Source organism: Bombina bombina, chromosome 3 (genome assembly GCF_027579735.1).
Source record: "Bombina bombina isolate aBomBom1 chromosome 3, aBomBom1.pri, whole genome shotgun sequence".
Lineage (NCBI taxonomy): Eukaryota > Metazoa > Chordata > Amphibia > Anura > Bombinatoridae > Bombina > Bombina bombina.
This window is the reverse complement of record NC_069501.1, coordinates 969,038,833-969,063,514: the sequence shown is the minus strand read 5'-3', so window position 1 is coordinate 969,063,514 and position 24,682 is coordinate 969,038,833. Positions and strand designations below refer to the sequence as shown.

The window sequence follows — 24,682 nt, the reverse complement described above, 5'->3', positions numbered from 1 at the left end:
CAAAATGGTGCCACCAGCTGCGTCTACTCCAGAAACAAATTTGGATTGACTCCTCCAAATAAGGCAAGCAGTGTGTGGAGTTTGGCTACTGAAAAACAATTGCAGCAAGCAAGGTGGTAATGCATTCAAAACATTTTCAAACTCACCTAAAATGTGAGTTTATTGTAAGATTACAGAATAATCTTGTTTACTGTCCCTCTAACAAGGAAGATTTGTATAATTGGTGATTTGGTAGGTTTGTTATGTACAATTTTATTTTTTTTCTCTTTTTGATTTTCAACAAACCAAAATATTCTTATCAGCGGACAGCACTGGCAACAAAGCTTTACTAAAGTGTCTTGTGCTGATGAATTATCATCCATTGTAACCTTTGGCACCTACAGAGTTAAGGTATTAATGGGCCTGATTATAGGAAGATAACACATATCCCGCAATTTATAATAATGGTTTCTGTATTCTTCCTGTGTTAGAATATGTGTATTTTATCAGTATATCACTTAGTTTTCTATATTAGTATTGTACATAAAAATACATAGCCCCCCAATATTTTATTAAAGGGACAGTAAAAGTTGGGTAATGTTACATAATGTTGCACTATGTAACATAAGGCTACTTCTTATATGGCATTTTAACTATACAATAAATACATCTTTTCCAGATGCACTTACTTCATAATACACAGATAAATACTAGAGTATACTGCAAAATATAAATACCATTCAAAACATAGCAGTGAACTTTGTAGTATGTAAAACATAAATTATGCTTACCTGATAATTTCCTTTTCTTCTGATGGAAAGAGTCCACAGCTGCATTCATTACTTTTGGGAAACTCCCACTCCCCTCATCCCCCAGTCATTCTGCCGAGGGACAAGGAACAGTAGAAGAAATATCAGGGTGAAAGGTGCCAGAAGAATATAAGGACGCCCCACAGAAAATTACGGGTGGGGAGCTGTGGACTCTTTCCATCAGAAGAAAAGGAAATTATCAGGTAAGCATAATTTATGTTTTTCTTCTTAAATGAAAAGAGTCCACAGCTGATTTCATTACTGTTGGGAAAACAATACCCAAGCTATAGAGGAAACTGAATGCCAAGACGGGAGGGTACAATAGGCGGCTCATACAGAGGGCACCAGGCCTGAACCTCTACCCAATAAAAAACCCTGCTTCGTCTGAAGCTGAGAAAATTTTAAGAGGAAAAGCCCCAGTGACACTGACTTGCAGTTAGTCCAGAAGCCAAACTAGAGACTGCAAACGGACTCGACTAAGTCAACAGTCCTCCACGAGATCCCTGCCCAACAAACGGTCCCCCACCGCTCATCTCCACAAATGAAGGAGACACCAGCCAAAACCCCCATGGGAACAAGGCAAAGGAGAACCAAGGAAACCAAAAGGTCCCCTAATACCAAAAGGAACACCTCCACTAGTGAGCCCAGCTCAAAGAGACCCAAAGGGGCCCAAACAGGGAAAGGAGGCCATGCCTATACCAAGCGAAACCAGGGATAAGACCGGGCACAGAAACAGAAAAGACGTCTCCCCAATATCCTGCAAGCACGGAATGCAACGGAATAGGCAAAGTCCTCCCAGTGTCTGGCCATAGAATACCAAGGTATTCGACCATGAAAAAGTGTGTAATACACCCAAGTGAAAAACCCCAAGTTTGAGAACACAGAGTCCACAACAGGATGACACAGAGGGTACTTGCGAGGAAGAAGAAGCAGTCAAGCAAGAAACAGACCGCAAAAGCAACCCCCATACAGAGGGCACATTCCAGGCAACCTAAGTCGCCGGACCTACACACAGGTCCCTGAAAAGGGGAACACAAAAACCTCAATCAAGGTCCCCTGAGGAGAGTATACTCTCAGAACTCGAAGGAAGAGTAAACCCTCTTCTAATCAATGGAGCAAGGTGAAAGAAAAATCTATACCCTAGCAAACTAAGCTAACAGGATAGACTCAACAAGCTCACACATCCAGAGGAGACTGCGCAAACGCAGTTCCTTAGAAAGTTCAGCCATCCTGACCTGCAGACCCACACTCAGCTGGACCATCCCAGACTCCGGGATCCAAGACAGGGAAACAAAAGAATCCAGAAACTGGTACAGGAATGCGCTAAGGATAGCACAGCCATCCCCACAGAGCACAAGTACAACCCGACTCTGAAACAGACAACAAGGCCATAGACCTAAGGATCTATCAAAATAAAGGCCCAACAGATCTGCTTGGAGCCAGCAAGACCCCAGGGGGAACCAATCCCACCTTTCCGCCTCCCATCCAGGAGAAGCCCCAAGCAAGGATTCTATCTCTATAGGGAGGAGAATATCCCCTAAAGAAAAGGGATGATGCCGAAATGGCAACAACTGTCCTCAAGGCCCGAAGGCACCGGCTAATGGGAAGTGAAATTCCCAACACAGATGTGCTAGAAAAGGACCCCCCTAAAAGTAGCTTGCCAAGCTGAGGCACAGCCAACCCATACGCCTGCAGAGCAGGGAATCCACAGGAACCCTGGCAAGCTGACCAGGGGAATGCAACCCTAAGGCGCACCAGAAATTGGACATCCAGCGCCAGCAGCTGGGTATGAACCAACCACCCTTGAGGCTCAAGCCACACGGCTAACCACCAGATGACATGGGCCACTCTGTGGCAAAGAGTAAAAAGTACTCCGAAAACCTGGCCAACCATGACCAGGTGAGGTAGATGGAGCAAGGACATAGGCCAAGTTCCCACTACCGTGGAACACCCTGACCAGCCCTGAGATCCAAGATTCCAAAACCACCCAAGACTGGGTCAGTAAAAAGGCCAAGCAAAGCATCAGCAATTGGAAGTCTCAGGGAGAAAAACAGGTCCGGGCACCTAATAGTTCAGGCAAACCTTACCCTAGAACTAAACACCCCAACCGGCCAAAAAGACAGACACAAGGGTATGAATGCATATCCAGAGAATCCGGATAGCGAAAAGAACTCGAAAGCTCCGACCAAGGGAAGGAACCACCCCTTGCTAAAGTCCAACGTTCCAAGAAGCAAGGCTAGAAGTCGTATGAAGATACTTCTCAGAGCCTCAGGACAACCAAGGGACACCTCAAGGTAAAAAAAAATCGTACAAGCAGGACTCAAACACCTCCGCACAAGTAGAGGACACAAGGAAGAGAAGGCACTAAGCCTACCCAGCTCCGGAAAACCCAGAGCTAAACAAAAGTCCCCGCAGGGAACAACCATCACCCGGAAACACAGATCCCTAAAAGGAGATCCACTCACCCGGAGGCAATGGAAGAAGACCCAAAGGCCTCTTTTTATAAATCAGTTAAGAGCTGCATCTAGATATACTAGAAACAGCTACGCGTACACCTGCAAGGTGTCGAGAGCTGCAACAGGTTGCAAACCTTCCGCATGCTAGACAGCTATCCTGTACAAGCTGTTGGATCAAGCCCAAAAGGACACATCCAGAGACCTAAAAAATTAAGGTCAAACCGCTCAATAACGGTAAGGGGCAATAAGCTCTCCCACCCTCCACCACATGGGGGAGGAAACTCTAAGATCTGATGAAATCAGATGTCAGATAGAGTGACGAAGCTGAAAAACTCCCCTGACTGGTCATCTATGACTATAAGGACTGAAACAATCCTTCCCACCTCACGAACCCACAGGTCCTCTCGAATGCTTAGTTGAACATGAAAAACAATGATAACTTAAGCACTCAGTGCTTCTACTGAACCAGCCGAGCAGAAGAGCACCACGTGTCTGAACAGCCGCAAGCCCGAACGAACCTGACAGGACCAGCCTGCACCTAGGGTCCCATCGGGCAAGCTGCGTAAATTTTCCCTCGTAGGGGAAAAAACAGAAAACACACATTTTAAACCAAGGACTAACATGTCAAACAACTTCCAAAGAAGTAATAAAGAGTATCAATCCCAGAAGGTTCCCGAAGGAAACAAAAACAAATAAGACATCCCATTGGATATAAATAAAATATAAGGCAACCCGGAGGTTAACGCCCAAAAAGACACAGGCCTACCCGCAGGACCAGCCAAACGGAGCCCTATAACACAAAGCTGGGAAAGATCTCTAACAAATGACAATCAGGAGATTAGGTCATCCCGACATGTCTAATGAGGTGCACCATTCGAATTATCAGACTGAAAATCCCCGTATCTGGTAACAATAGGGTCATTCAATAACTGAAAAACATGTCTGAGCAACACGCGAAGGCGCGCAATCGTGTAACGGAAGGCACAACACTCAGGGACAGATACCCCCGCGGGGACTGTAGAGGCCCTCCCCAATAGGGCACGAGCACATTCTCAAATAAACGTCCGGACTCTGCAGACGAACATTTGCCAACATTATGTGGAAGCGAAAACGTGCTGCAAACTCCAGGGGAAACACGCCACCCCGCATGGAGGAACCATGAACTGCGTTACCCGCATGTGCAGAAGTATGATTTGGTAGGGAACTCGCCTCTCGGAGAACAGGACCCCCAGAGGCGGATGGCTCAGCAGTCCCTGGATTCCCCGAGCCCGAGGAACCAGGCACTCTAAAATGGCATACGGAACAAAACTGGTTGACAGGCTTCAACAAGGCCACTCCAGATTCATCACCGGACACAGAATCTGAAATCAAAATAGTCTCAGCATCAGAATCCTCCATAGCTCGATAGAGGATATTTAAATATGGACTAAAGTAGTGAAAAAACACCCCCAATGGCTGGGGCACTCACCACCTCCTATGACCAGACCCCTGCAGACTAGAACATTTCCTTCGCCACGTGGTCGGGAATGCAGAAATGGAACAACGGAACGTAGCCACGCCCAAACACAAGGTAAACTGTACAGTCCAAACAAGCGCGCCCAGCCAAAGGGCTGCGTCACTTCTAAAGGCCTCAATGTTCTATACACGAGCCCAGTAAACATCTTGCATAGGCAGGTTGAATCACATAACAAAACATGATTATAACCTCCCCCCCTGTTCAATAACCCCCCTCAGGAGATATTAACCCTCGATTCCAAGATACTAAAAAACACTCACTGAGACCCTTTTGTTATAAGTTAGCAAGGTGGTAGCCTCTCGGGAAACATTCACATTACAGTGCACTGCGAATAAAGTAAAATGAAACAATCTTACCGGAATCTACGCCGTGGAACAGGAACACGGCCCTTCAAGTGCGACGGATAGTAGCATCGCCTCTGCCATGGACTTAAGAGAAGAAAGCAGGCAGTGAAGCGAAGTTCGACAATGCCGATTGCTTGAGGAGCTGTTAATATGAGTCAGGATGGTTTTGCAGAAAGAATCTCCCTGCATCTCCGGACTCTAACTTTCATCCAAGCCCTCAATGAGAGACTGACAGGACTACTTAAAACTCCTGTCCCATGCCAAAGAGTACTACCCTCCATAAGAGACAAAAACAAAAATTAAACATTCTGACACTTATCTGCCATACTCCTGGGATGAAAGGCAAAGAATGACTGGGGGATGAGGGGAGTGGGAGGAGTAATTAAGCCTTTGGCTGGGTTGTCTTTGCCTCCTCCTGGTGGCCAGGTTCTTATTTCCCAAAAGTAATGAATGCAACTGTGGACTCTTTCCATTTAAGAAGAAAATACACACACATTACACAAATACCCCTTCTTTAACCCTATGAATGCTAATGACGGCTCTGAGCCGTCACAGAGTTTCTCTCTCTGGTGCTAATGACGGCTCAGAGTCGTCATGAGCACTCTATCACCTTAAGGGAGATCTGGAGGCTCCTTACTGCTCCTACCCCGTCGATCATGCCTGTAGAGTGACAGGCATCGCCGGGGCTTCACGTGATGCATGGTGACGTCACGCGCAATTACGTGATGATGTCACTGCGCAACTTTATTTATACTTAACAATGTTAAAGGGACACTGAACCCAAATTTTTTCTTTTGTAATTCAGAAAGAGCATGCAATTTTAAGCAACTTTCTAATTTACTCCTATTTTCAATTTTTCTTCGTTCTCTTGCTATCATTATTTGAAAAAGAAGGCATCTAAGCTTTTTTTTGGTTTCAGTACTCTGGACAGCACTTTTTTATTGGTGGATGAATTTATCCACCAATCAGTAAGGACAACCCAGGTTGTTCACCAAAAATGGGCCGGCATCTAAACTTACATTCTTGCATTTCAAATAAAGATACCAAGAGAATGAAGAAAATTTGATAATAGGAGTAAATTAGAAAGTTGCTTAACATTTCATGCTCAATCTGAATCACAAAAGAAAAATTTTGGTTACAGTGTCCCTTTAAGTATAGGAGGAGGGGGCATGCTGCTTAGAAGCCTGTATCTCAGGCACCTAAGCAGCTACAGACCCCCAAGACCTATTGTTGGAACGGTATTCGCTTAACATTTCCAACAGTGTAAATATTGGGGGACTGTAAAAAATAAAAAAAAGTAAAAAAAAATGTTTTCAAAAAAAAATTAAAAAATTAAAAAAAATATTAGCACCCAGGTGGGAAATGGCTTAGCAGCCAAAGGGTTAAAGGGACAGTAAACATAAGGGTTTGCAAATCATAATTGTGCAGTATGTGCAAAATTATCTAACACATTGTGCATCTTACCTTACAAAAAGAAGTCTTTCTCTTCTGCTCTAGGCTACATTTACATCAACTGAATGATTGAGCGGGTTGTGCTTAGTGAATAACCATGTGGTGCATTTTTTTTAAAAAAAATTGCTGCACCAGCCAGAAGGGGTTTTCCTTTGACAACAGAGGAGACATTCTTTTAAGGTAAGAAGCTTAGTGTATTCATTAAAGGGACATGAAACACACATTTTTTTCATTCATGATTTAGAAAGAGCATGCAACTTAAAACAACTTTTCAATTGCTTTTATTATCTCATTTGCTTAATTCTCTTAACATCCTTTGTTGAAAAGCATATTTACATAGGCTAAGTAGCTGCTCATTGGTGGCTGCACATAGATGCCTCATGTGATTGGCTCACCTATGTGCATTGCTATTTTTTCAGTAAAGTATATCGGAAGAATGAAGCAAATTGAATAATAGAAGTAAATTGGAATGTTGTTTTATATTATATTCTCTATCTGAATAATGAAAGAAATATTTTGGGTTTCATGTCCCTTTAACTCTGTTTAGGTTTAGTGTTCCTTTAAAGCAACTAAAAGGAATTTTTTTAATGAAAAAAATTGCATGCCCTAATTCATTAGCGTATGTTTACATGCTTACATTACTGACAATAGATTATACTGTATTTGTTTAACCACAGGAGAGTAGATCTGGTGAGCGGCAGGCATATGACACCACCAATCACCGACTGTGTCCTGCTCAGCAGCTGCAAGAGGGACTATTAATTTATTCCACTTGCATGAGTTAAACAAATAGGTATCTAGGGTCAGTGAGGAAAAAAAAATAATGAGAGGATGTCATTTTTGTATTAGAATGTCTCTTTAAAGGAAAATTAAACCCAATTTTTTTCTTTCATGGTTCAGATAGAAGAAGACTGGAAACTTTTTTTAAATTGTATTCTCTATTATCAAATTTGCGCTCTCTCTTGTTTTTCTTTGTTGAAGGGATATCTAGATAGGCGTTGCGGATATGTCTGGAGAACTACATGACGGGAAATACTGCTGCCATCTAGTGTTCTTGCTAATGTATAACATTGTTGAAAAACAGCTTCCATAGTGCTGCAGAAATGTGCACACTCCTGACCTTACAGTCCTGCTTTATAAAAAGGATAACAAAAAAACAAATACAATTCGATTATAGAAGTAAATTGAAAAGTTGTTTAAAATTGTATGTTCTATCTGAATCATGAAAGAAACATTTTGGGTTTTATTTCCCTTTAATCACTACAGGATAATGAGCAAAATGCATATTCATTATAAATATATCTACATCCCTATTGAAGTCAGATCATGTTCATTTGGCAAAATATAGTTGGGGCCCCCCTCAGCAGGTACTCTTACAATCCTGAAATTTAAAGTTATCCCCATTAAAAAAACAAAAGAAAACAAACAAAAGCATACTCAGGATAATACCACAAAATCCAATGGATTTATTCCAAAGACCCTTTAACTTGTGTGAATGTTTATTTTATTATGTTGTCTTTAAAATGGGCAGCTGCTGTCAAAGCAACATAGGGCAGAAAACTTTGTCTACTCACGGTGGGAGTTGGCTGAGTCACTTTAGCTGGAAAACAGAATAATAAAAAAGTGTTTAACAGCTGTAAAGCAAAACCTTCCAAAGAAAGAAGCTGCAAAGCAGTAAATCAAGAGGTACGGGGTTGACACTGCTAAGAAATTAAATAAAAAGAAAACAGGATTATTTCTCCCATAATGGGACAGATTACAAGTGGAGCAGTATTTAACACTCCCGATTGTGCGCTCACTCCGCTAGAAGTAAGCTTTTTGCGCGCGTCGGGTAGTGCTTGTATAACAAGTTGAAAGTAAAACATTTTCGCTTGTGCACTAACCCGGTGCATGCAACAAGCCAAACTTCAAATATCCCTTGCTCATTAACTTATTCCCCCTAGAAGTCAATATAGCAAAAAAGTAGGAAAAATCCTAACACCCTACTTGCGCACAAACCCGATAGCATATTCTCAAATGCACTAACTCAACATAAAAATATTAATATTTTACATTCCAATGTTCTTCACATAGCAGAATATGATATCTTTATTCATAAATACATATTTGTACATATATCTGATGGTATTTTGCACAAGTATATATTTATACCTATGTATATATATATATATATATATATATACACACACACAGTATATATATATATATATATATATATATATATATATATATATATATATATATATATACACACAGGTGGCCCTCGTTTTACAACAGTTCAATTTACACCGTTTCAGAATAACAACCTTTTTCTCCAGTCATGTGTTGTGTGATTATTTTATTAGGTTTACAATGCCATTTAGCATTTAAAGTCTTCATTTCAAAGTTTTTAAAATAATGTATTAGGTGTTACTTATGACAATTTTGAGAGGGGCCTGGAACCTATCTCCCTCACTTCCCATTGACTTACATTATAAACTTTACAACACTTTCGATTTACAACCATTCCTTCTGGAACCTAACCCCGCGTAAACTGAGGGCTACCTGTATATATATATATATATATATATATATATATATAAATGATTATATATAGGTAAATATATATAGGTAAAGATATATACAGATATATATATAGGAATATCTATTTATAAAGACCTAGAACATATTCTGCTATGTGCAGAAAATTGGAATGTGAAATATTTACAGTAAATACGCAGTATAACACTTTCTTAAATATGACTATTGCATAAATATGTTTTTACATGTTTTCATCTGCTTAAAGGGACAGTAAAGTCCAAATTAAACTTTCATGAGGGCATGTCATGCCTCTTATCTCAATGCATTTGACAGTTTTTCATAGATAGATGGCGTTAGTTCATGTGTCCCATATAGATAACATTGTGCTCATGCCCATAAAGTTATTTAAAAATCTGTCAAAAGATCTGAGATAAGGGGGCAGTCTGCAGAAGCTTAGATACAAGGTAATCACAGAGGTAAAAAGTATATTATTATAACCGTGCTGGTTATAAAAAATTGGGGAATGGTCAATAAAAGGAATTATCTATCTTTTTAAACAATAAAATTGTTTAACTGCAAAGGGCTTTAATAAACTTATATATACGTATTATATATATATGTATGTATACATATGTATTTATGTGTTTATATGTGTAGATATATATATATATATATATACACACTCACCGCCCACTTTATTAGGTACACCTTGCTAGTACCGGGTTGGACCCCCTTTTACCTTCAGAACTGACTTAATTCTTTGTGGCATAGATTCAACAAGGTGTTGGAAACATTCCTCAGAAATATTGGTCCATACTGACATGATAGCATCACGCAGTTGCTGCAGATTTGTCAGCTGCACATCCTTGATGCGAATCCCATTCCACCACATCCCAAAGGTGCTCAATTAGATTGAGATCTGGTGACTGTGGAGGCCATTGGAGTACAGTGAACTAATTTTCATGTTCAAGAAACCAGTTTGAGATGATCTGAGCTTTGTGACATGGTGCATTATCCTGCTGGACGTAGCCATCAGAAGATGGGTACACTGTAGTCATAAATGGATGGACATGGTCAGCAACAATACTCAGGTAGGCCGTGGTATTTAAACAATGCTCAAAAGAGACCAAAGTGTGCCAAGAAAATATCCCCCACACCATTACACCACCAGCCTGAACCGTTAATACAAGGCAGGATGGATCCATGCTTTCATGTTGTTTACGCCAAATTTTGACCCTACCATCTGAATGCCGCAGCTGACATCGAGATTTAGACCAGGCAACGTTTTTTCCAATCTTCTATTGTCCAATTTTGGTGAGTCTGTGCGAATTGTTGCCTCAGTTTCCTGTTCTTAGCTAACAGGAGTGGCACCCGGTATAATCTTCTGCTGCTGTAGCCCATCTGCTTCAAGGTTCGACGTGTTGTGCGTTCAGAGATGGTATTCTGCATACCTTGGTTGTGATGAGTGGTTATTTGAGTTACTGTTGCCTTTTTTATCATCTAGCACCAGTCTGCCCATTAGCCTCTGCTCTCTGACATCAACAAAGCATTGTAGTCCACACAACTGCTGCTCACTGGATTTTTTTTCTTTTTTGGACTATTCTCTGTAAACCATTACCTGATAAATGTATTTATTTCCGGATATGGTGAGTCCACGACATCATCAGTTACTAGTGGGAATATCACTCCTGGCCAGCAGGAGGAGGCAAAGAGCACCACAGCCAACTGTTAAATGGACACTAAACACAATTTTTTTCTTTCACGATTCAGATAGAGCATGGAATTTTAAGCAACCTTATAATTTACTCCTATTAACAATTTTTCTTTGTTCTCTTTTTATCTTTATTTTAATAGCAGGAATGTAAATCTTGGAGGCTTACATTTACTCACCAATAAGCAAGCATAACCCAGGTTATCAACCAAAAATGGGCCAGCTCCTATGCATCACATTCCTGCTTTTTAAATAAAGATAGCAAGAGAATGGGGGACGGAGCCAGCAGCCAAAGCAATAAGTCGTGCTACTAGGAGGCTCCTGACTATATTTTCAATTTCTCTAGTCTTTCCTCTGTGGAACAACATTTCGATATTGGGTTATTCTTGGGAACCTCAGGAGACTCTTGTGAAACATCTGGCTGTACCGAACAAGACGTTTTTATTGCTATATTAATGCTTTTGGATAAGCAGCAGGCCGCAACTGAATATGGGGAAAGACATCTGCGCCATGCTACAGACTCTATTTGCCGAGTATGAGCAACGGATCCTCATTAGATTTGATGCTCTGCTGGCAAGGATTGAAGTGGCGCGCGTAACAGGGAAACCTATGCTAGCTGCTGAGGACGGAGAGGTGGATGTCAGTGAGAACCCTGGAACTGTGCAGCTAAGTACTGGGAACTTTCACATAGTGCCTGATCCCCCTAAAGTGGAGCATCTACCGAATGGATCTGACTGCGAAGTGACGGTCCTGCTGGATCGCAATGTGCAGACCCTTGTGAGAAGTGCCGGTGGGAGTGGGGGGCTCCCCTCCGGTGGCGGCGATATGGTGGGTCATGCTGAGAGTCATACCTGGAGGTGTTTGTCACTCACTGCCGCTGGGCCGGGAGCAGAAGGGAGAGTGGCTGACGTCTGTGAATGCGGCCCTGCTGATATGAGTAAATCACTGTCGGCCTCATTTCGTGGAACCGCCTTGGATTTCTACATGTTCTGGAGCCTTGAGAGGAGCAGTGCAGAGGTCCTGTCTCTGGAAAGTATTTTTCTCTTGATGATCCTGCAGAGTGAGAGTTTCTGGCTCTCTGGAATTGGGTGACACTCTTTATTATAGCAGCAGTTGTTTAACGTTCATAATCCCATCTTGCTTGTTTAACGTGCTGCTGCTTAAAACTCAGTTCTTGGCCCGAAAAGTCTGCATTTATGAGGACTATTACCTAAGACTGTGTGCACACTGGGACTGAACCCTCTTGTTGTTTCCCCTCTACACAGAATAATTGAGGACTTATCAGTAATGGTTCCTAGGTTTGGTAGTCTAGCCTTAAGCGTGTTAATTTTATGTTTAATGTTGTAAGATATCACTTTTACACAACAATTTTTCCCAGCACTTATATAGCTACAGTACTGCTCAGCAAAGTTTTGCTTTATTATGGGTTGATTTAACCGGGATTGGTTAGCAATAATTGTAAATGGAAATTATCTATTTTCTATATATATGCTGATTTTCACATCTATATGTCGAAGTTTGAATGTACTCTGACTGGCTGGTGTGTGAATTGATGTTATGACTTTCTCTGACTGTTGTATTCCTTTTAAAATAGCCCCTGACATTATAGAATTGTGCAGCACGGGGAGATGTTGTGTGCCCTGTTCTGTATTCTGAGTGGTCATCATGAATGGCTTGTCAAAGTATTAACTAATGATTCCAACTTAGTTTCTTGGGAGATATGCCCCTTATTCAGATTACAACATTTAGCTAGTAGCTTAACTGAGTATGCCACATAGCTAGGCATATGATAGATTTAATGTCCCTAACGCTTTTCTTATGAGAAACTCTGGAATCCCTGGCCATCCATAATCTGTACTGCGAATGTTCCCTTAGCATTATTGTAGCCCTCATCAGAAAGAGAGTACTATCTTGTCACTCCCCCCCCCCCCCCCATGTACGTGGGGTAAGGGATAAATAATTTATCCTCTATACTTCCTTTTGGCAGAGTTACGTAGCCTCTGCCCTGTCCGTAGAGCCTTTGCCAAAGCTTGTTCCTATAGTAGTGTAAAAATGGCTCTCCGGATCCTATTAATGATAGTTTTATTAAGATATCTCTTACGTGTCTAGCTGTCTGCAGTTTGTCTCTCCTAATAAATTTGGTATTATTTTTAACCTACATTCATTTCTACTGTAGTTCTAGAGCTGATGATGAGTTGTTTGAGGTCCAAAGAGATTTAGGTGTGGCAACTAAATTTGTCTTTCATGCACTTTAGAGAGTTACCCCCTGGGGGAAGCTCTGGCTAGTGTAGATGATAAGGTGGTCTTTGTAGGAAAATAAATAATGAATACTGGTCAACTTGACCCTTTTATAAACTTGATGTAGAGGACAGCCTCTAGAGCACCTGGTAGCTCCCTCGCCAACAAGCCCTAGCCAAGCTTACCAAGATTTTTAACCTTCAAATAATAACTGGCAGTTGAATCAATGATTGCCCACTGGGCTTATCTGTCCATTCACTCGCCCTCAGGGGACTCCTGACTCTTGCAATCCGGGTTGCCCTGTATATCATCCTAAAATATAACCCTCAGCACTGGTAACCTCTAAAATAAATTATTTTTTATTTATTTTTTAATGTTGTGGATTGTATGTTAGCTACAGTTTTCATATTAGTACTTGGACTACTCTATGAAGCATTTTCTACAGACTTGTTTTGATGTAGTGTTGTTTTGTTTGTTTGTTTTTTCTCTCTTCTGTGTATTTCCAGAGTGTCATGCTTATTCTTATGATCTCCTTCAATGTTAATTTTAGTTTCTATGTCTTCAACTGTGTTCTAGTTTTCAGATCCCTCAATGGGATCTCCGTAACATTGATGACACTAGAGAAGTTAAATGTTAAAATGAGAGGCATTGATGAGGGGTAATGTTCTGTCCTAGTGAAGTACTTAGTAAATGTTAAGCTGTTGTCTGTGACTGTAAAACTGTATTTTTCCCTGTGAGATATTGCCCTTCATTTTGCATATGCTGTACCTGTCTTCTTCGCCTCAATAAAAATATAAATTAAAAAAAAAAAAAAAGATAGCAAGAGAATGACGAAAAATTGATAATAGAAGTAAATTAGAAAGTTGCTTAAAATTGCATGCTCTATCTGAATCATGAAAGAAAAAATGTGGGTTTAGTGTCCCTTTAAGTATCACTCCTCTTCCCACAAACCCCAGTCATTCGACCGAAGGGAAATGGAAAAAAGGAATAACACAAAGGTGTAGAGGTGCCTGAGGTTTAGTCAAAAATAACTTAAATAAAAGGGTGGTCTCTTAGCCTCCTCCTGCTGGCCAGGAGTGATATTCTCACTAGTAACTGATGGCGTTGTGGACTCAACATATCCGGAAATAAATACATTTATCAGGTAAGCATACATTTTATTTTATTTCCTAAGATATGGTGAGTCCACAACGTCATCAATAACTAGTGGGAACCAATAGCCAAGCTAGAGGACACAGATAACTAGGGAGGGAGAACAAGACAGGTAGACGCAAACAGAAGGCATCACCACTTGAAGAACCATTCTCCCAAAAGAAACCTCATCCAAGGCAAAAGTACGAAAATTATAAAATTTGGAAAAGTATACAGAGAGAACCAAGTTGCAGCCTTGCAAAACTGTTCCACAGAAGCTTCATGATTGAAGTCTCAAAAAGAAGAGACCGCCCTAGTGGAATAAGCTTTAATTCTCTAAGGAGGCTGCTGACCAGCAGTCTCATAAACAAAACAAATTATACCTCTCAACCAGAGAGAGAGAAGTAACAGAAGCATTCTGACCCTTATGCTTTCCTGAGAAAACAAACAAACAGGGCAGAAGACTGGCGAAAATCCTTAGTCGCCTGTAGCAAAAATTTTAGAGCACGCACAACATCCAAGTTGTGCGAAAGACGTTCTTTATGATAAGAAGAGACCAATATAGTACAAAGAAACGTCTTATCCTCATGAAAGATAAGGTAAGGTGAGAGTTCCAAAACTCTCAGAGCAGAAGAGATAGCAAAAAAGAAACAAAACCTTCCAAGATAATAACTTAATATCTATGGAATGCAAAGGCTTAAACAGAGCCTGTTATAAAAATTTAAGAACAAGGTTAAGGCTCTAAGGAGGAGCAACAGACTTAAACACAGGCCGGATTCGGACCAGGGCCTAACCAAAAGATTGAACATCTGGCACATCCGCCAGACACTTATGTAACAAAATAAGTAGTGCAGCAATCTGACCTTTTAGAGTACTGACTGACATTCCTACTCCAGACCTTCCTGGACAAAAGACAGAATTCTAGGAATCCTGACCCTACTCCAAGAGTAGCCCTTGGATTCACACCAATAAAGGTATTTACGCCATACCTTATGGTAAATCTTTCTAGTAACAGACTTACGAGCCTGAATCAAGGACTCAATGACCAACTCAGAAAAACTACGCTTAGACATAACTAAACGTTCAATCTCCAAGCAGTCAGTTTTAGATAAACGAGATTTGGATAGAGGAAAGGACCCCGAGTCAGAAGGTCCTTCCTCAGAGGCAACCTCCAAGGAGGTAGAGATGACATCCTCACCAGACCTGCAAACCAGATCCTGCAAGGCCACCCAGGGGCTATTAGAATTACCGATGCTCTCTCCTGTTTGATACGAGCAATGACTCATGGAAGGAGAGCAAACGGAGAAAACAGGTATGCTAGACTGAAATCCCAAGGAACCGCCAGAGCATCTATCAGTGCAGCCTGCGGATCTCTTGACCTTGAACCGTACCTCAGAAGCTTGGCGTTCTGCTGAGACGCCATCAGATCCAACTCCGGCACCCCCCCCGCCCCCAATTTGAGGATTAACCTGGAGAACACCTCCGGATGGAGAGCCAATTTCCCGGGATGAAATGTCTGTCTGCTCAGGAAATCTGCTTCCCAGTAGTCCACTCCTGGAATGTGGAGGCAGATAGACCTTAATTGTGAGCTTCCACCCACTGAACAATCCAAACCACCTCCTTCATGTCTAAGGAACTTCAAATTCCTCCCTGGTGGTTGATGTAAGCCACAGAGGTGATACTGTCCGACTGGAACCTGATAAACCAGACTAAGGACAACTGAGGCCAAGCAATCAAAGCATTGAAAATCGCTCTCAACTCCAAGATGTTTATGGGGAGAGCAGACTCCTCCTGAGTCCATAGTCCTTGCTAAAATTCGAAAGTACATTTGAGAATGAACTACCCTCTTTTTTGTTAGTAATTTTTTGACAGCGTTCTGATCACATCATCCACCACATCAGACTCTAGGAATAAGGTGTATTACATCTCCTCTGCAATAAAAACAAAAAACGTATTTGCAGAATAGATATACAGACCGCCGAGTCTTGAAGTATATGAGTCCTTAAGTATTGCTTGAATATTTCCATAAATTGCATTTTCTAATTCTAACTATGTTTATTGCTAACGATATATCTAACGATATGTGCATTGCTTGATTTTTTTATTGTCATTGCTTGATTTTTTATTGTCACTCATTTTTAAGGATTGTTTTGTGCAGTTGGCTAGTCTTATATGCTAGTTTGGTTTTAGAATAGACACCGGTGTTTTTAAGACAGTAAATGATTAAATCTTTATTTCAAATTGATTTTGACCATTATTTAATTTGCCAATAAATTGTTTTTACATCTTTGGAACTCATAGCTGTAGCAATTTGCTTTATTTATTCATCTATATCTTGGTACACATTTTTTATAATAACCAGATAGCCTTGATTTGGCGCCACCTCCACCCACTTTGTATTTTTGGACATCCATAGTCCTTGTGCCTTTAATGAGTCCCAGACTGCTCCCCAGCCCAGCAGGCTGGCGTCCGTGATCACAATCACCCAGGAAGGTCTCCGAAAACATGTGCCCTGAGACAGATACTCCTGAGAAAGCCACCACAGAAGACAGTCTCTTGTCGATTGATCTAAATCTATCCTCTGAGAGAGATCCGAATGGTCCCTGTTCCATTGCCTGAGCATGCATAACTGCAGAGCTCTCAAATGGAATCAAGCAAAGGGAATGATGTCCATGGAAGCGACTATCACACCAATTACCCTCCATACATTGAGCCACTGATGGCCGAACAGTAGACTGCAGAAAGAGAGGCAGGAGGAAAGAATCTTTGATTTTCTGACCTCCGTCAGAAATATCTTTATAACTAGGGAATCTATTATGGTCCCTAAGAAAACTACCCTTGCAACTGGAACAAGGGAACTCTTTTCCAGATTCACTTTCCATCCGTGGGAATGTAGAAAAGACAACAAGATCACTGTATGAGAGTTTGCTTATTGAAAAGACGGCGCCTGAACCAAAATGTCGTCCAGGTATGGCGCTATAGCAATTCCCCGAGACCTGATCACTGCCAAGAGAGCCCCCAGAACCTTTGAGAAAATTCTGTGAGATGTGGCAAGGCCAAAACAAAAGAGCCACAAACTGAAAGTGTTTGTCTAGAAAGGTGAATCTCAGGAACTTGTGATGATCCCTGTGAATGGGATCCTCCAGGTCTATGGTCATCATGAACTGACCCTCTTGGACTAAAGGAACAATGGAACAAATAGTTTCCATCTTGAAAGACGGTACTCTGAGAAACTTGTTGAGACACTTTAGGTCTAGAAAAGGTTGGAAAGTTCCCTCTTTTTTGGGAACCACGAACAGATTGAAATAGAAACCTAGGCCCTGTTCTTGGACAGGAACTGGAACTATCACTCCCAGGGAGGAAAGATTCTGAACACATTTCAAGAACACCTCTCTTTTTATCTGGTCTGCAAATAATCTTGAGAGGTGGAACCTGCCCCTGGGAGGAAAGGTCTTGAATTCTATTCTGTAACCCTGAAATACTATGTCCACAGCCCAGGGATCTGTGACATCTCGTATCCAAGCTTGATAAAACAGAGAAAGTCTACCCCCCCACTTGATCCGATCCCGGATCGGGGGTGAACCCTTCATGCTGTTTTAGACTCAGCTGCAGGTTTCTTGAATTGCTCTCCCTTGTTCCAAGACTGATTGGGTTTCCAAAAAGACTTGGACAGTTCCTGCTTGGAAAAGGAAGAGAAAGACTTTCCTTTGAAGTTACAAAAGGAACAAAAATTACGTCCTTTAGGTCTATTCTTCTTATCTTGCGGTAGAAAAGACCCTTTTCCACCCGTGATATCAGAAATTATTTCTGCCAGACCAGGACCAAACAAGGTCTTACCCTTGTAGGAAATCGACAGAAGTTTGGAATTAGAGGTAACATCAGCTGACCAAGATTTCAGCCACAATGCCCTTCGGGCTAGCACAGCAGAGCCAGATTATTAACTCCCAGTTTAATAACCTGCAAGATAGCATCAGAAATAAAGGAATTGGCTAATTTAAGAGCCTTAATCCTGTCTTGAATCTCTTCCAAGGGAGTCTCTACCTGAAGAGAATCAGACAAGGTGTTGAACCAATAGGATGCCGCACTTGAAACAGTGGCAATACACACTGCAGGTTGCCATTGGAAACCTTGATGAACATACATCCTTTTCAAATAAGACTCCAGCTTTTTGTCCATTGGATCCTTAAAGGAGCAGCTATCCTCAATCTCTGTAGCATGGTCTGGAACAGGAAACACCTCCACAGAGGAAGGAACATCAAAGTATCTATTAAGTTTACTAGATGTTTTAGGGTTGACAACAACAGGAGTATCAGAGTCGTCCAGGGTAGCCAAAACTTCCTTTAACAGTACACAAAGGTGTTCAAGCTTAAATCTGAAGGATACAACTTCAGCATCAGATGAAGGAATTATACTGTCCGAATCTGAGATTTCACCCTCAGAGGCTACCAACATATCTTCCTCATCAGACTTATGAGAGAGGGCAACTTAGTTAGCCAAAGCAGGAGCAGAAACCTTAATATCTGAATCTTTCATTTTCCTCTTGCTTTTTCCCATTAGCATAGGAAAGGCAGCTAATGCCACAGATACCGCAGAAGATACCTGGGCAGCAATTTCTGCTTGCAAATAAACTCCTCCAGGAGGTTGAGAGGAACAGCAGGGCACTGCTTGCGACGCCATAGAGGCTTGGGTCGTTTGAGGGGAAAGCTGTGGCATTGCCTGAAAAGTATCATCCTGAGAGACTGTTGGCTCAGAAACAAAGAGCTTATCTTTATGCTTAAAAGTCCTCTCTATACATGAGGAACAAAATTGCAAGGGTGGCACAATAGGATTTTCTAAACAAAGCAGGCACCTGTCCATAAGAGCATGATCCTGATCCATGACTGCAACAACAAAAAAAAAAAAAAAAATTAAAAAGGAAACAAGATACTTTATTACTGTACTGTCCCTTTAAATATAAAAATAGCGGTAATATCTTCACTAAAAGACAATCCGCGTCCTCACCAAATATACTTAATTAATGCACTGTCACTTTAAATTGCTAAGTTTGGCCCCAAGCCGTGAAAAGGAATTTAGGCAGCAAAAGGTTCAAATACGTAAACCTAAACACACCCTACACCTCAGCGATATGACTGAGGTGCCTACTTGCCCCACTTGTATAACTGACAGTGAGTTCTGCGATCCGTTATGAGACTTCCACTGATAGCAGTAGCCACAACCGCTCCGATCTGTGTAAAGAACGGAACTAAGATGTCACGTGATCGGCTAGAGAAGTTGTGCCACTAGAATGAAAGCGTGCGCTTCTAGCCGGAAAAAGACCGCCATAGAGAAAGAGAGCCACTTCCTGACTAAATAACATGTCAGAGATGGCTAAGGACATCGTTTCTAGTAACAAGCTTTTCCAACACGGATAAAGTGCTAAAAACACATAGGCCCCTATTTACCAAAGGTCTCGCTAAATGCGGAGAGCAATACGCTCTCCGCATTTAACATTGCACCAGCAGCTCACAAGAGCTGCTGGTGCAACGCCGCCCCCTGCAGACTCGCGGCCAATGGGCCGCCAGCAGGGAGCTATCAATCAACCCAAGACTCGCCAGAAACACGGTCCCACAAGCTCCATACGGAGCTTGTTAAATGGGCCCCATAGTGCTTATCAGTTGTCACTATATAGCAATCTCATGATTAATTTACTCAGAGAAACAAAATAAAAATTAACCCCTGAGCCACCAGAGTTAACTCCTTCTCCATAAAGGAGATTAAACTCCAGTCTCCTGTGTCACATGCCCAAAGTGTATGCTCACTGCCTGCATTAATTCTAAACCCAGGATTGTAGTCCCAAATATGAGTGCAGAAGAGAGATTTCCTTAACCCCTTCAGTGCCAGTCTCTCTACCCAGAAGACAAAAAGGCACTTACCTGCACATCTAGCTGTTCGGCAGGAGGACAGCTCACATGGTGTGAAAGGACGCCACTCCTTACAGAGACCTGTGGAAAGAGAAAGCACAAAGTATACCTACTCTGGCTGTCTATACTAAGGCACCAAAATGTTAGGAAAATGCAGCGAGGCCCACCTCACAAGTTCCTAACTGCTTTAAAGTCACCACTACCCTACTAAAGAGATTAACGTGGACTACGGCTAGACCCAAAAAATCTTGCTTGTAGTGAAAGAAATCCAATTTTCTTCAGACACCAAAACTTCACCTCCTCCATTGGCAAAGGCAAATAGAATGATTGGGGTTTGTGGGAAGGGGAGTGATACTTAACAGCTTGGCTGTGGTGCTCTTTGCCTTCTCCTGCTGGCCAGGAGTGATATTCCCACTAGTAATTGATGATGTTGTGGACTCACCATATCATGGAAAGAAATACCAGTAGATCAGCAGTTTTTGAAATACTCAGACCTGCCCGTCTCACACCAACAACCATGTCACGTTCAAAGTCACTTAAATCCCCTTTCCTACCCATTCTGATGCTCGGTTTGAACTACAGCAAGTCATCTTCACCACATCTAGATGCCTAAATGCATTGATTTGCTGCCATGTGATTGGCTGATTAGCAATTTGTGTTACCAAGCAATTGAACAGGTGTACTTAATAAAGTGGCCGGTGAGTGTATATATATCTATATCTATATCTATATATATATATATGTCTGTAAATACATAAATATACATAATGACATTAATACATATGTACACACATATAAACACAAACATATATAAATACATATATATATACATACATACATACATACATATACAAAGGGCTAGATTTATCAAAGCTGAGGCGTACAGGGGCACGTATACGCGCCCCTGTATGCCTCAGCTCGCCTGTGGCGTGGCGAAATTACCCGCAGGTAATCAACATTGCACACGAGCGCAATTTTACGCTCGCGTGCAATCCCGCCCCCTGCCCGCGCACAGCCAATCACGCGCGGGCAGGAGCTGTCAATCTCCTCGGTCGGACTCGACCGCGGAGATTGAATTTCGCCACCTTAGAGATGGCGAAGAGGTTAAGGAAGCGGTGTTCTGGTGACCGCTGCTTGATAAATTACCGCAAGCAAGTTCTTGTGAGAACTTGCAGCCATAAGGCTTTGTTAAATCAAGCCCGTAATTAGTCATATATCTATAAAGCCCTTTACCTTTTTTTTTTTTCTTACACCGGAGACCTTATATCTTTGAGCCCTTATAACTTTTTTTGTGATATTTTTTATTTTTAAAATAATTTTAATCAGATAGTGTTATTATTAGTGTAACTGTACTTTGTAATGTATTTTGATGAGTTTTGTGACTCTTTTTTGTTTTGCAAAACCGTTAACCAGAGCTCTGAGAATGCGCTATCCCAAGGAGTGTTAATTTAAATTGCGCTCAAGCGATCATGTTTACTTTCAACTTGTAATCAGAGCTCTACACGCGCACAAACAGACGCAATAAACCACCTGTTAGCTCCCCACTCATAATCTGGCTCAATATAGGGACAACTAATCAAAGGGGGGAATGGTTAGAAAGGCACATTCACAAGAAGTAAAAAAATAATTAAAAAAAGCAGGTCTTATCCTACAAATATTTACTATACTAAACTATAGTTTATCACCCCGTCCCCTTCTACTCTCCCGACTTAACGGGATACTCACAGCTCACAGACTCTGCTCCTGGAGCAGCCGCCTGCCAAGAGAAAAGTGAAATTATTATTCATATGTTCAGGAGATTTGCTTTTGTCTGAGCCCACAAATCTAGTTTTACGGGGCTATATTCCCTAATATGGGACAACTTCAGTAGCGTGAGTTACAGCCTCATACCCAATGGTATATTATAATGTCAAATCATCGCAAAAAGAAAACTAAGAACATAGTCTGCTAATGAAACATATTGTTAACAAAGTTATTGCTAATACTACTGTTGAGTGGGCAATTCCAAAATTAAAGAAACTCACATTATGTCACAGTATACACACATTTTATATTACAATTATATTTATCATATTGTGTAAAATCTATTTTTTTATTAGTGAATTTATCATTGCATCACTAAAAGGCATAATTAGCACAAATTAGTTATTTATGTACTAAACCCAGACTAAATTAATAGGGAATCTACAGAAAGCATCTGAGGCACAGGGTGCAGAGTGACACCAGCAGACAGGCTGAGAGTAAATGCAACAGGCTGTTAGCAATGTTAGTTACAATCAGGTTACTCACTGTAGTAGAACTGGATGTTACAGCAGGCAGCATCATAGATGGTACTAAAGGAGGCACCAAACTTGGAATCTTTGGGGGAAAATATACAATTATGAAAGTATCCTCATTATACAGAAGAGATAAAAAAAAAGTTGCAGCTTAACACTCCTCCTTGTTATACAAATAACATAGATAAATATTAGATTATTATGCCTTAGTTTATCATTTTTAGGGACATTTTACACATTTATAGAGGCATTCCATGTATAATGTGCAAGAGGCTGAATGCTCCTGATTGGATTTTAGATTATGTCAGAGAAAATCCTTTGCATGAGTGTTTCATCGCAATAACAGCTCCCATTGAAGTCAACGAGTCTACAGGCTAACACCTAGATTTAGAGTTTTGTCGGTAAAGATCCGCGTAGCTAACGCTGCTTTTTTTCCCAACGCACCCTTCCAACAACGCTGATATTTAGAGTTGTCTGAGGGTCTGCGTTAGGCTCAAAAAGGGGTTAAAAATTTTTATTACAGTGGCGGCGATGTGGGGGGCCTCGGTTTAGGGGTACATAAGTAGTTTATGGGTGTTAGTGTACTTTAGAGCACAGTAGTTAAGAGCTTTATATTCCGGCGTTAGCCCATAAAACTCTTAACTACTGACTTTTTTTTGCGGTTGGAGTCTTGTCGGTAGAGGGTCTACCGCTCACTTCTCCCAAGACTCCAAATACCAGCGTTAGGCAGATCCCATTGAAAAGATAGGATACGCAATTGGCGTAAGGGGATCTGCGGTAGCCTGGAATCGTGGTAGGGAAGTGAGCGGTAGACCTGTACCTGCCTGACTCTAAATACCAGCGGGCGGCCAAAAGCAGCGTTAGGACCCCTTAACGCTGCTTTTGACGGCTAACGCAGAACGCTAAATCTAGGTGCACGTTTCCTATTTGATGCCAGAGTTGTAGAACAGAACAAAAAAAAAAAAAAAAGAGACTAAGGAGCAGGGCTGGCAGCTAGGGGGTCACTATACTCTGCGAAAAACATATTTTTTTACATAGACACTATTAAAGGTAAAGGCATCATCAATGCTATTAGGACACATAGGTTACATTCAGCTACAGTTATAACAACAACTATCCCATCTAAACAAGATAAGAGTAAATTAGCAGAAAGTTGGCCTTTTGAAGGATTTTGAATTCATATTAGAATTGTTTCGTGGCCAAGATATCTAGGAAATATTTGAAAAAGAAGCTTTCACAGCAAATGTAGAAAACTAATGGCTATAATATAGAGACGTAAATAATGTAAAACTAATCATGCCACCATTGAACAGCGAGGATACCATTTTTTATCTATTCTAATATTAAAGAGACATTAAAGGGATATAATACCCAAAAAAAAATATTTTGTGATTCAGACAAAGCATACAATTTTCAAAAAGTTTCCAATTTACTTCTATTATAAAATTTGCTTTGTTCCCATGGTATTCTTTAAAGGGACACTAAACTCAATTTTTTTCTTTCATAATTCAGATAGAGCATGCAATTTTAAGCAACTTGCTCATTTACTCTTATTATCAATTTTCTTAGTTCTCTTGCTATCTTTATTTGAAAAAGAAGGCATCTAAGCTAAAGAGCCAACCAATTTTTGGTTCAGTACTCTGGACAGCACTTGTTTATTGGTGCTGTCCAAATAGCAAGGACAACCCAGGTTGTTCACCAAAAATGGGCCGGCATCTAAACTTACATTCTTGCTTTTCAAATAAAGATACCAAGAGAATGAAAAAAATTGATAATAGGTGTAAATTAGAAAGTTGGTTTGCACATTGGTTTATCCTACAAAATACAACCTTTATTATTTGTGAATGCGCACTGCTTCTGTCACAGGTTGCAGGAATACTTGAAGGGATAGGAAACCCATTTTTTTCTTTCACAATTTAGATAGAGGATGTCATTTTAAACAATTTTCCAATTTACTTATATTTTCTCATTTGTTTTGTTCTTTTTGTGTCCTTTGTTGAAAAGCATACCTAGGTAGGCTAAGGAGCTACTGATTGGTGGCTGCACATATATGCCTGATATGATTTGCTCATCCATGTGCATTGTTATTTCTTCAACAAAGAAGTAAATTAGAAAGTTGTTCAAAATTGCATTCTCTATCTGAATCATTAAAAAACATTTGGGGGTGTAATGATCATTTAAGCTCCAATATGGTGGCACCCAGTGTGAAAATGTGGAACTTCTGTAACTGTCACTTATAATGGGCTAAAATAAGAGAATGACTTTGCAGAGAGCTGCAGGTAAATTAGAGAAAACCTATATCATGGTGATAAGTAACTGTGCTACAGTAGTTGTATTCAGCAGTATAATG

At 40.9% G+C, this 24,682-nt stretch overlaps 1 protein-coding gene across 4 annotated transcripts in view; it reads right to left on the bottom strand.

The window, feature by feature from the left end:
- PRPF40B (pre-mRNA processing factor 40 homolog B) overlaps positions 1-24,682 on the bottom strand; it is a 296,834-nt gene that overhangs the window by 185,118 nt on the left and 87,034 nt on the right. For 2 of the 4 annotated variants that reach the window (XM_053708036.1, XM_053708037.1), the window contains exons 4-6: positions 22,346-22,414; positions 21,782-21,812; positions 8,131-8,156 (exon numbers count right to left, since the gene is read on the bottom strand). The exons of 1 other annotated variant lie outside the window; for it this stretch is intronic. In XM_053708036.1, coding sequence (XP_053564011.1) covers positions 8,131-8,156; positions 21,782-21,812; positions 22,346-22,414 — 126 coding nt within the window. The remainder of the gene's footprint in view (positions 1-8,130; positions 8,157-21,781; positions 21,813-22,345; positions 22,415-24,682) is intronic. One more of the 4 variants, XM_053708038.1, reaches the window with a different exon arrangement.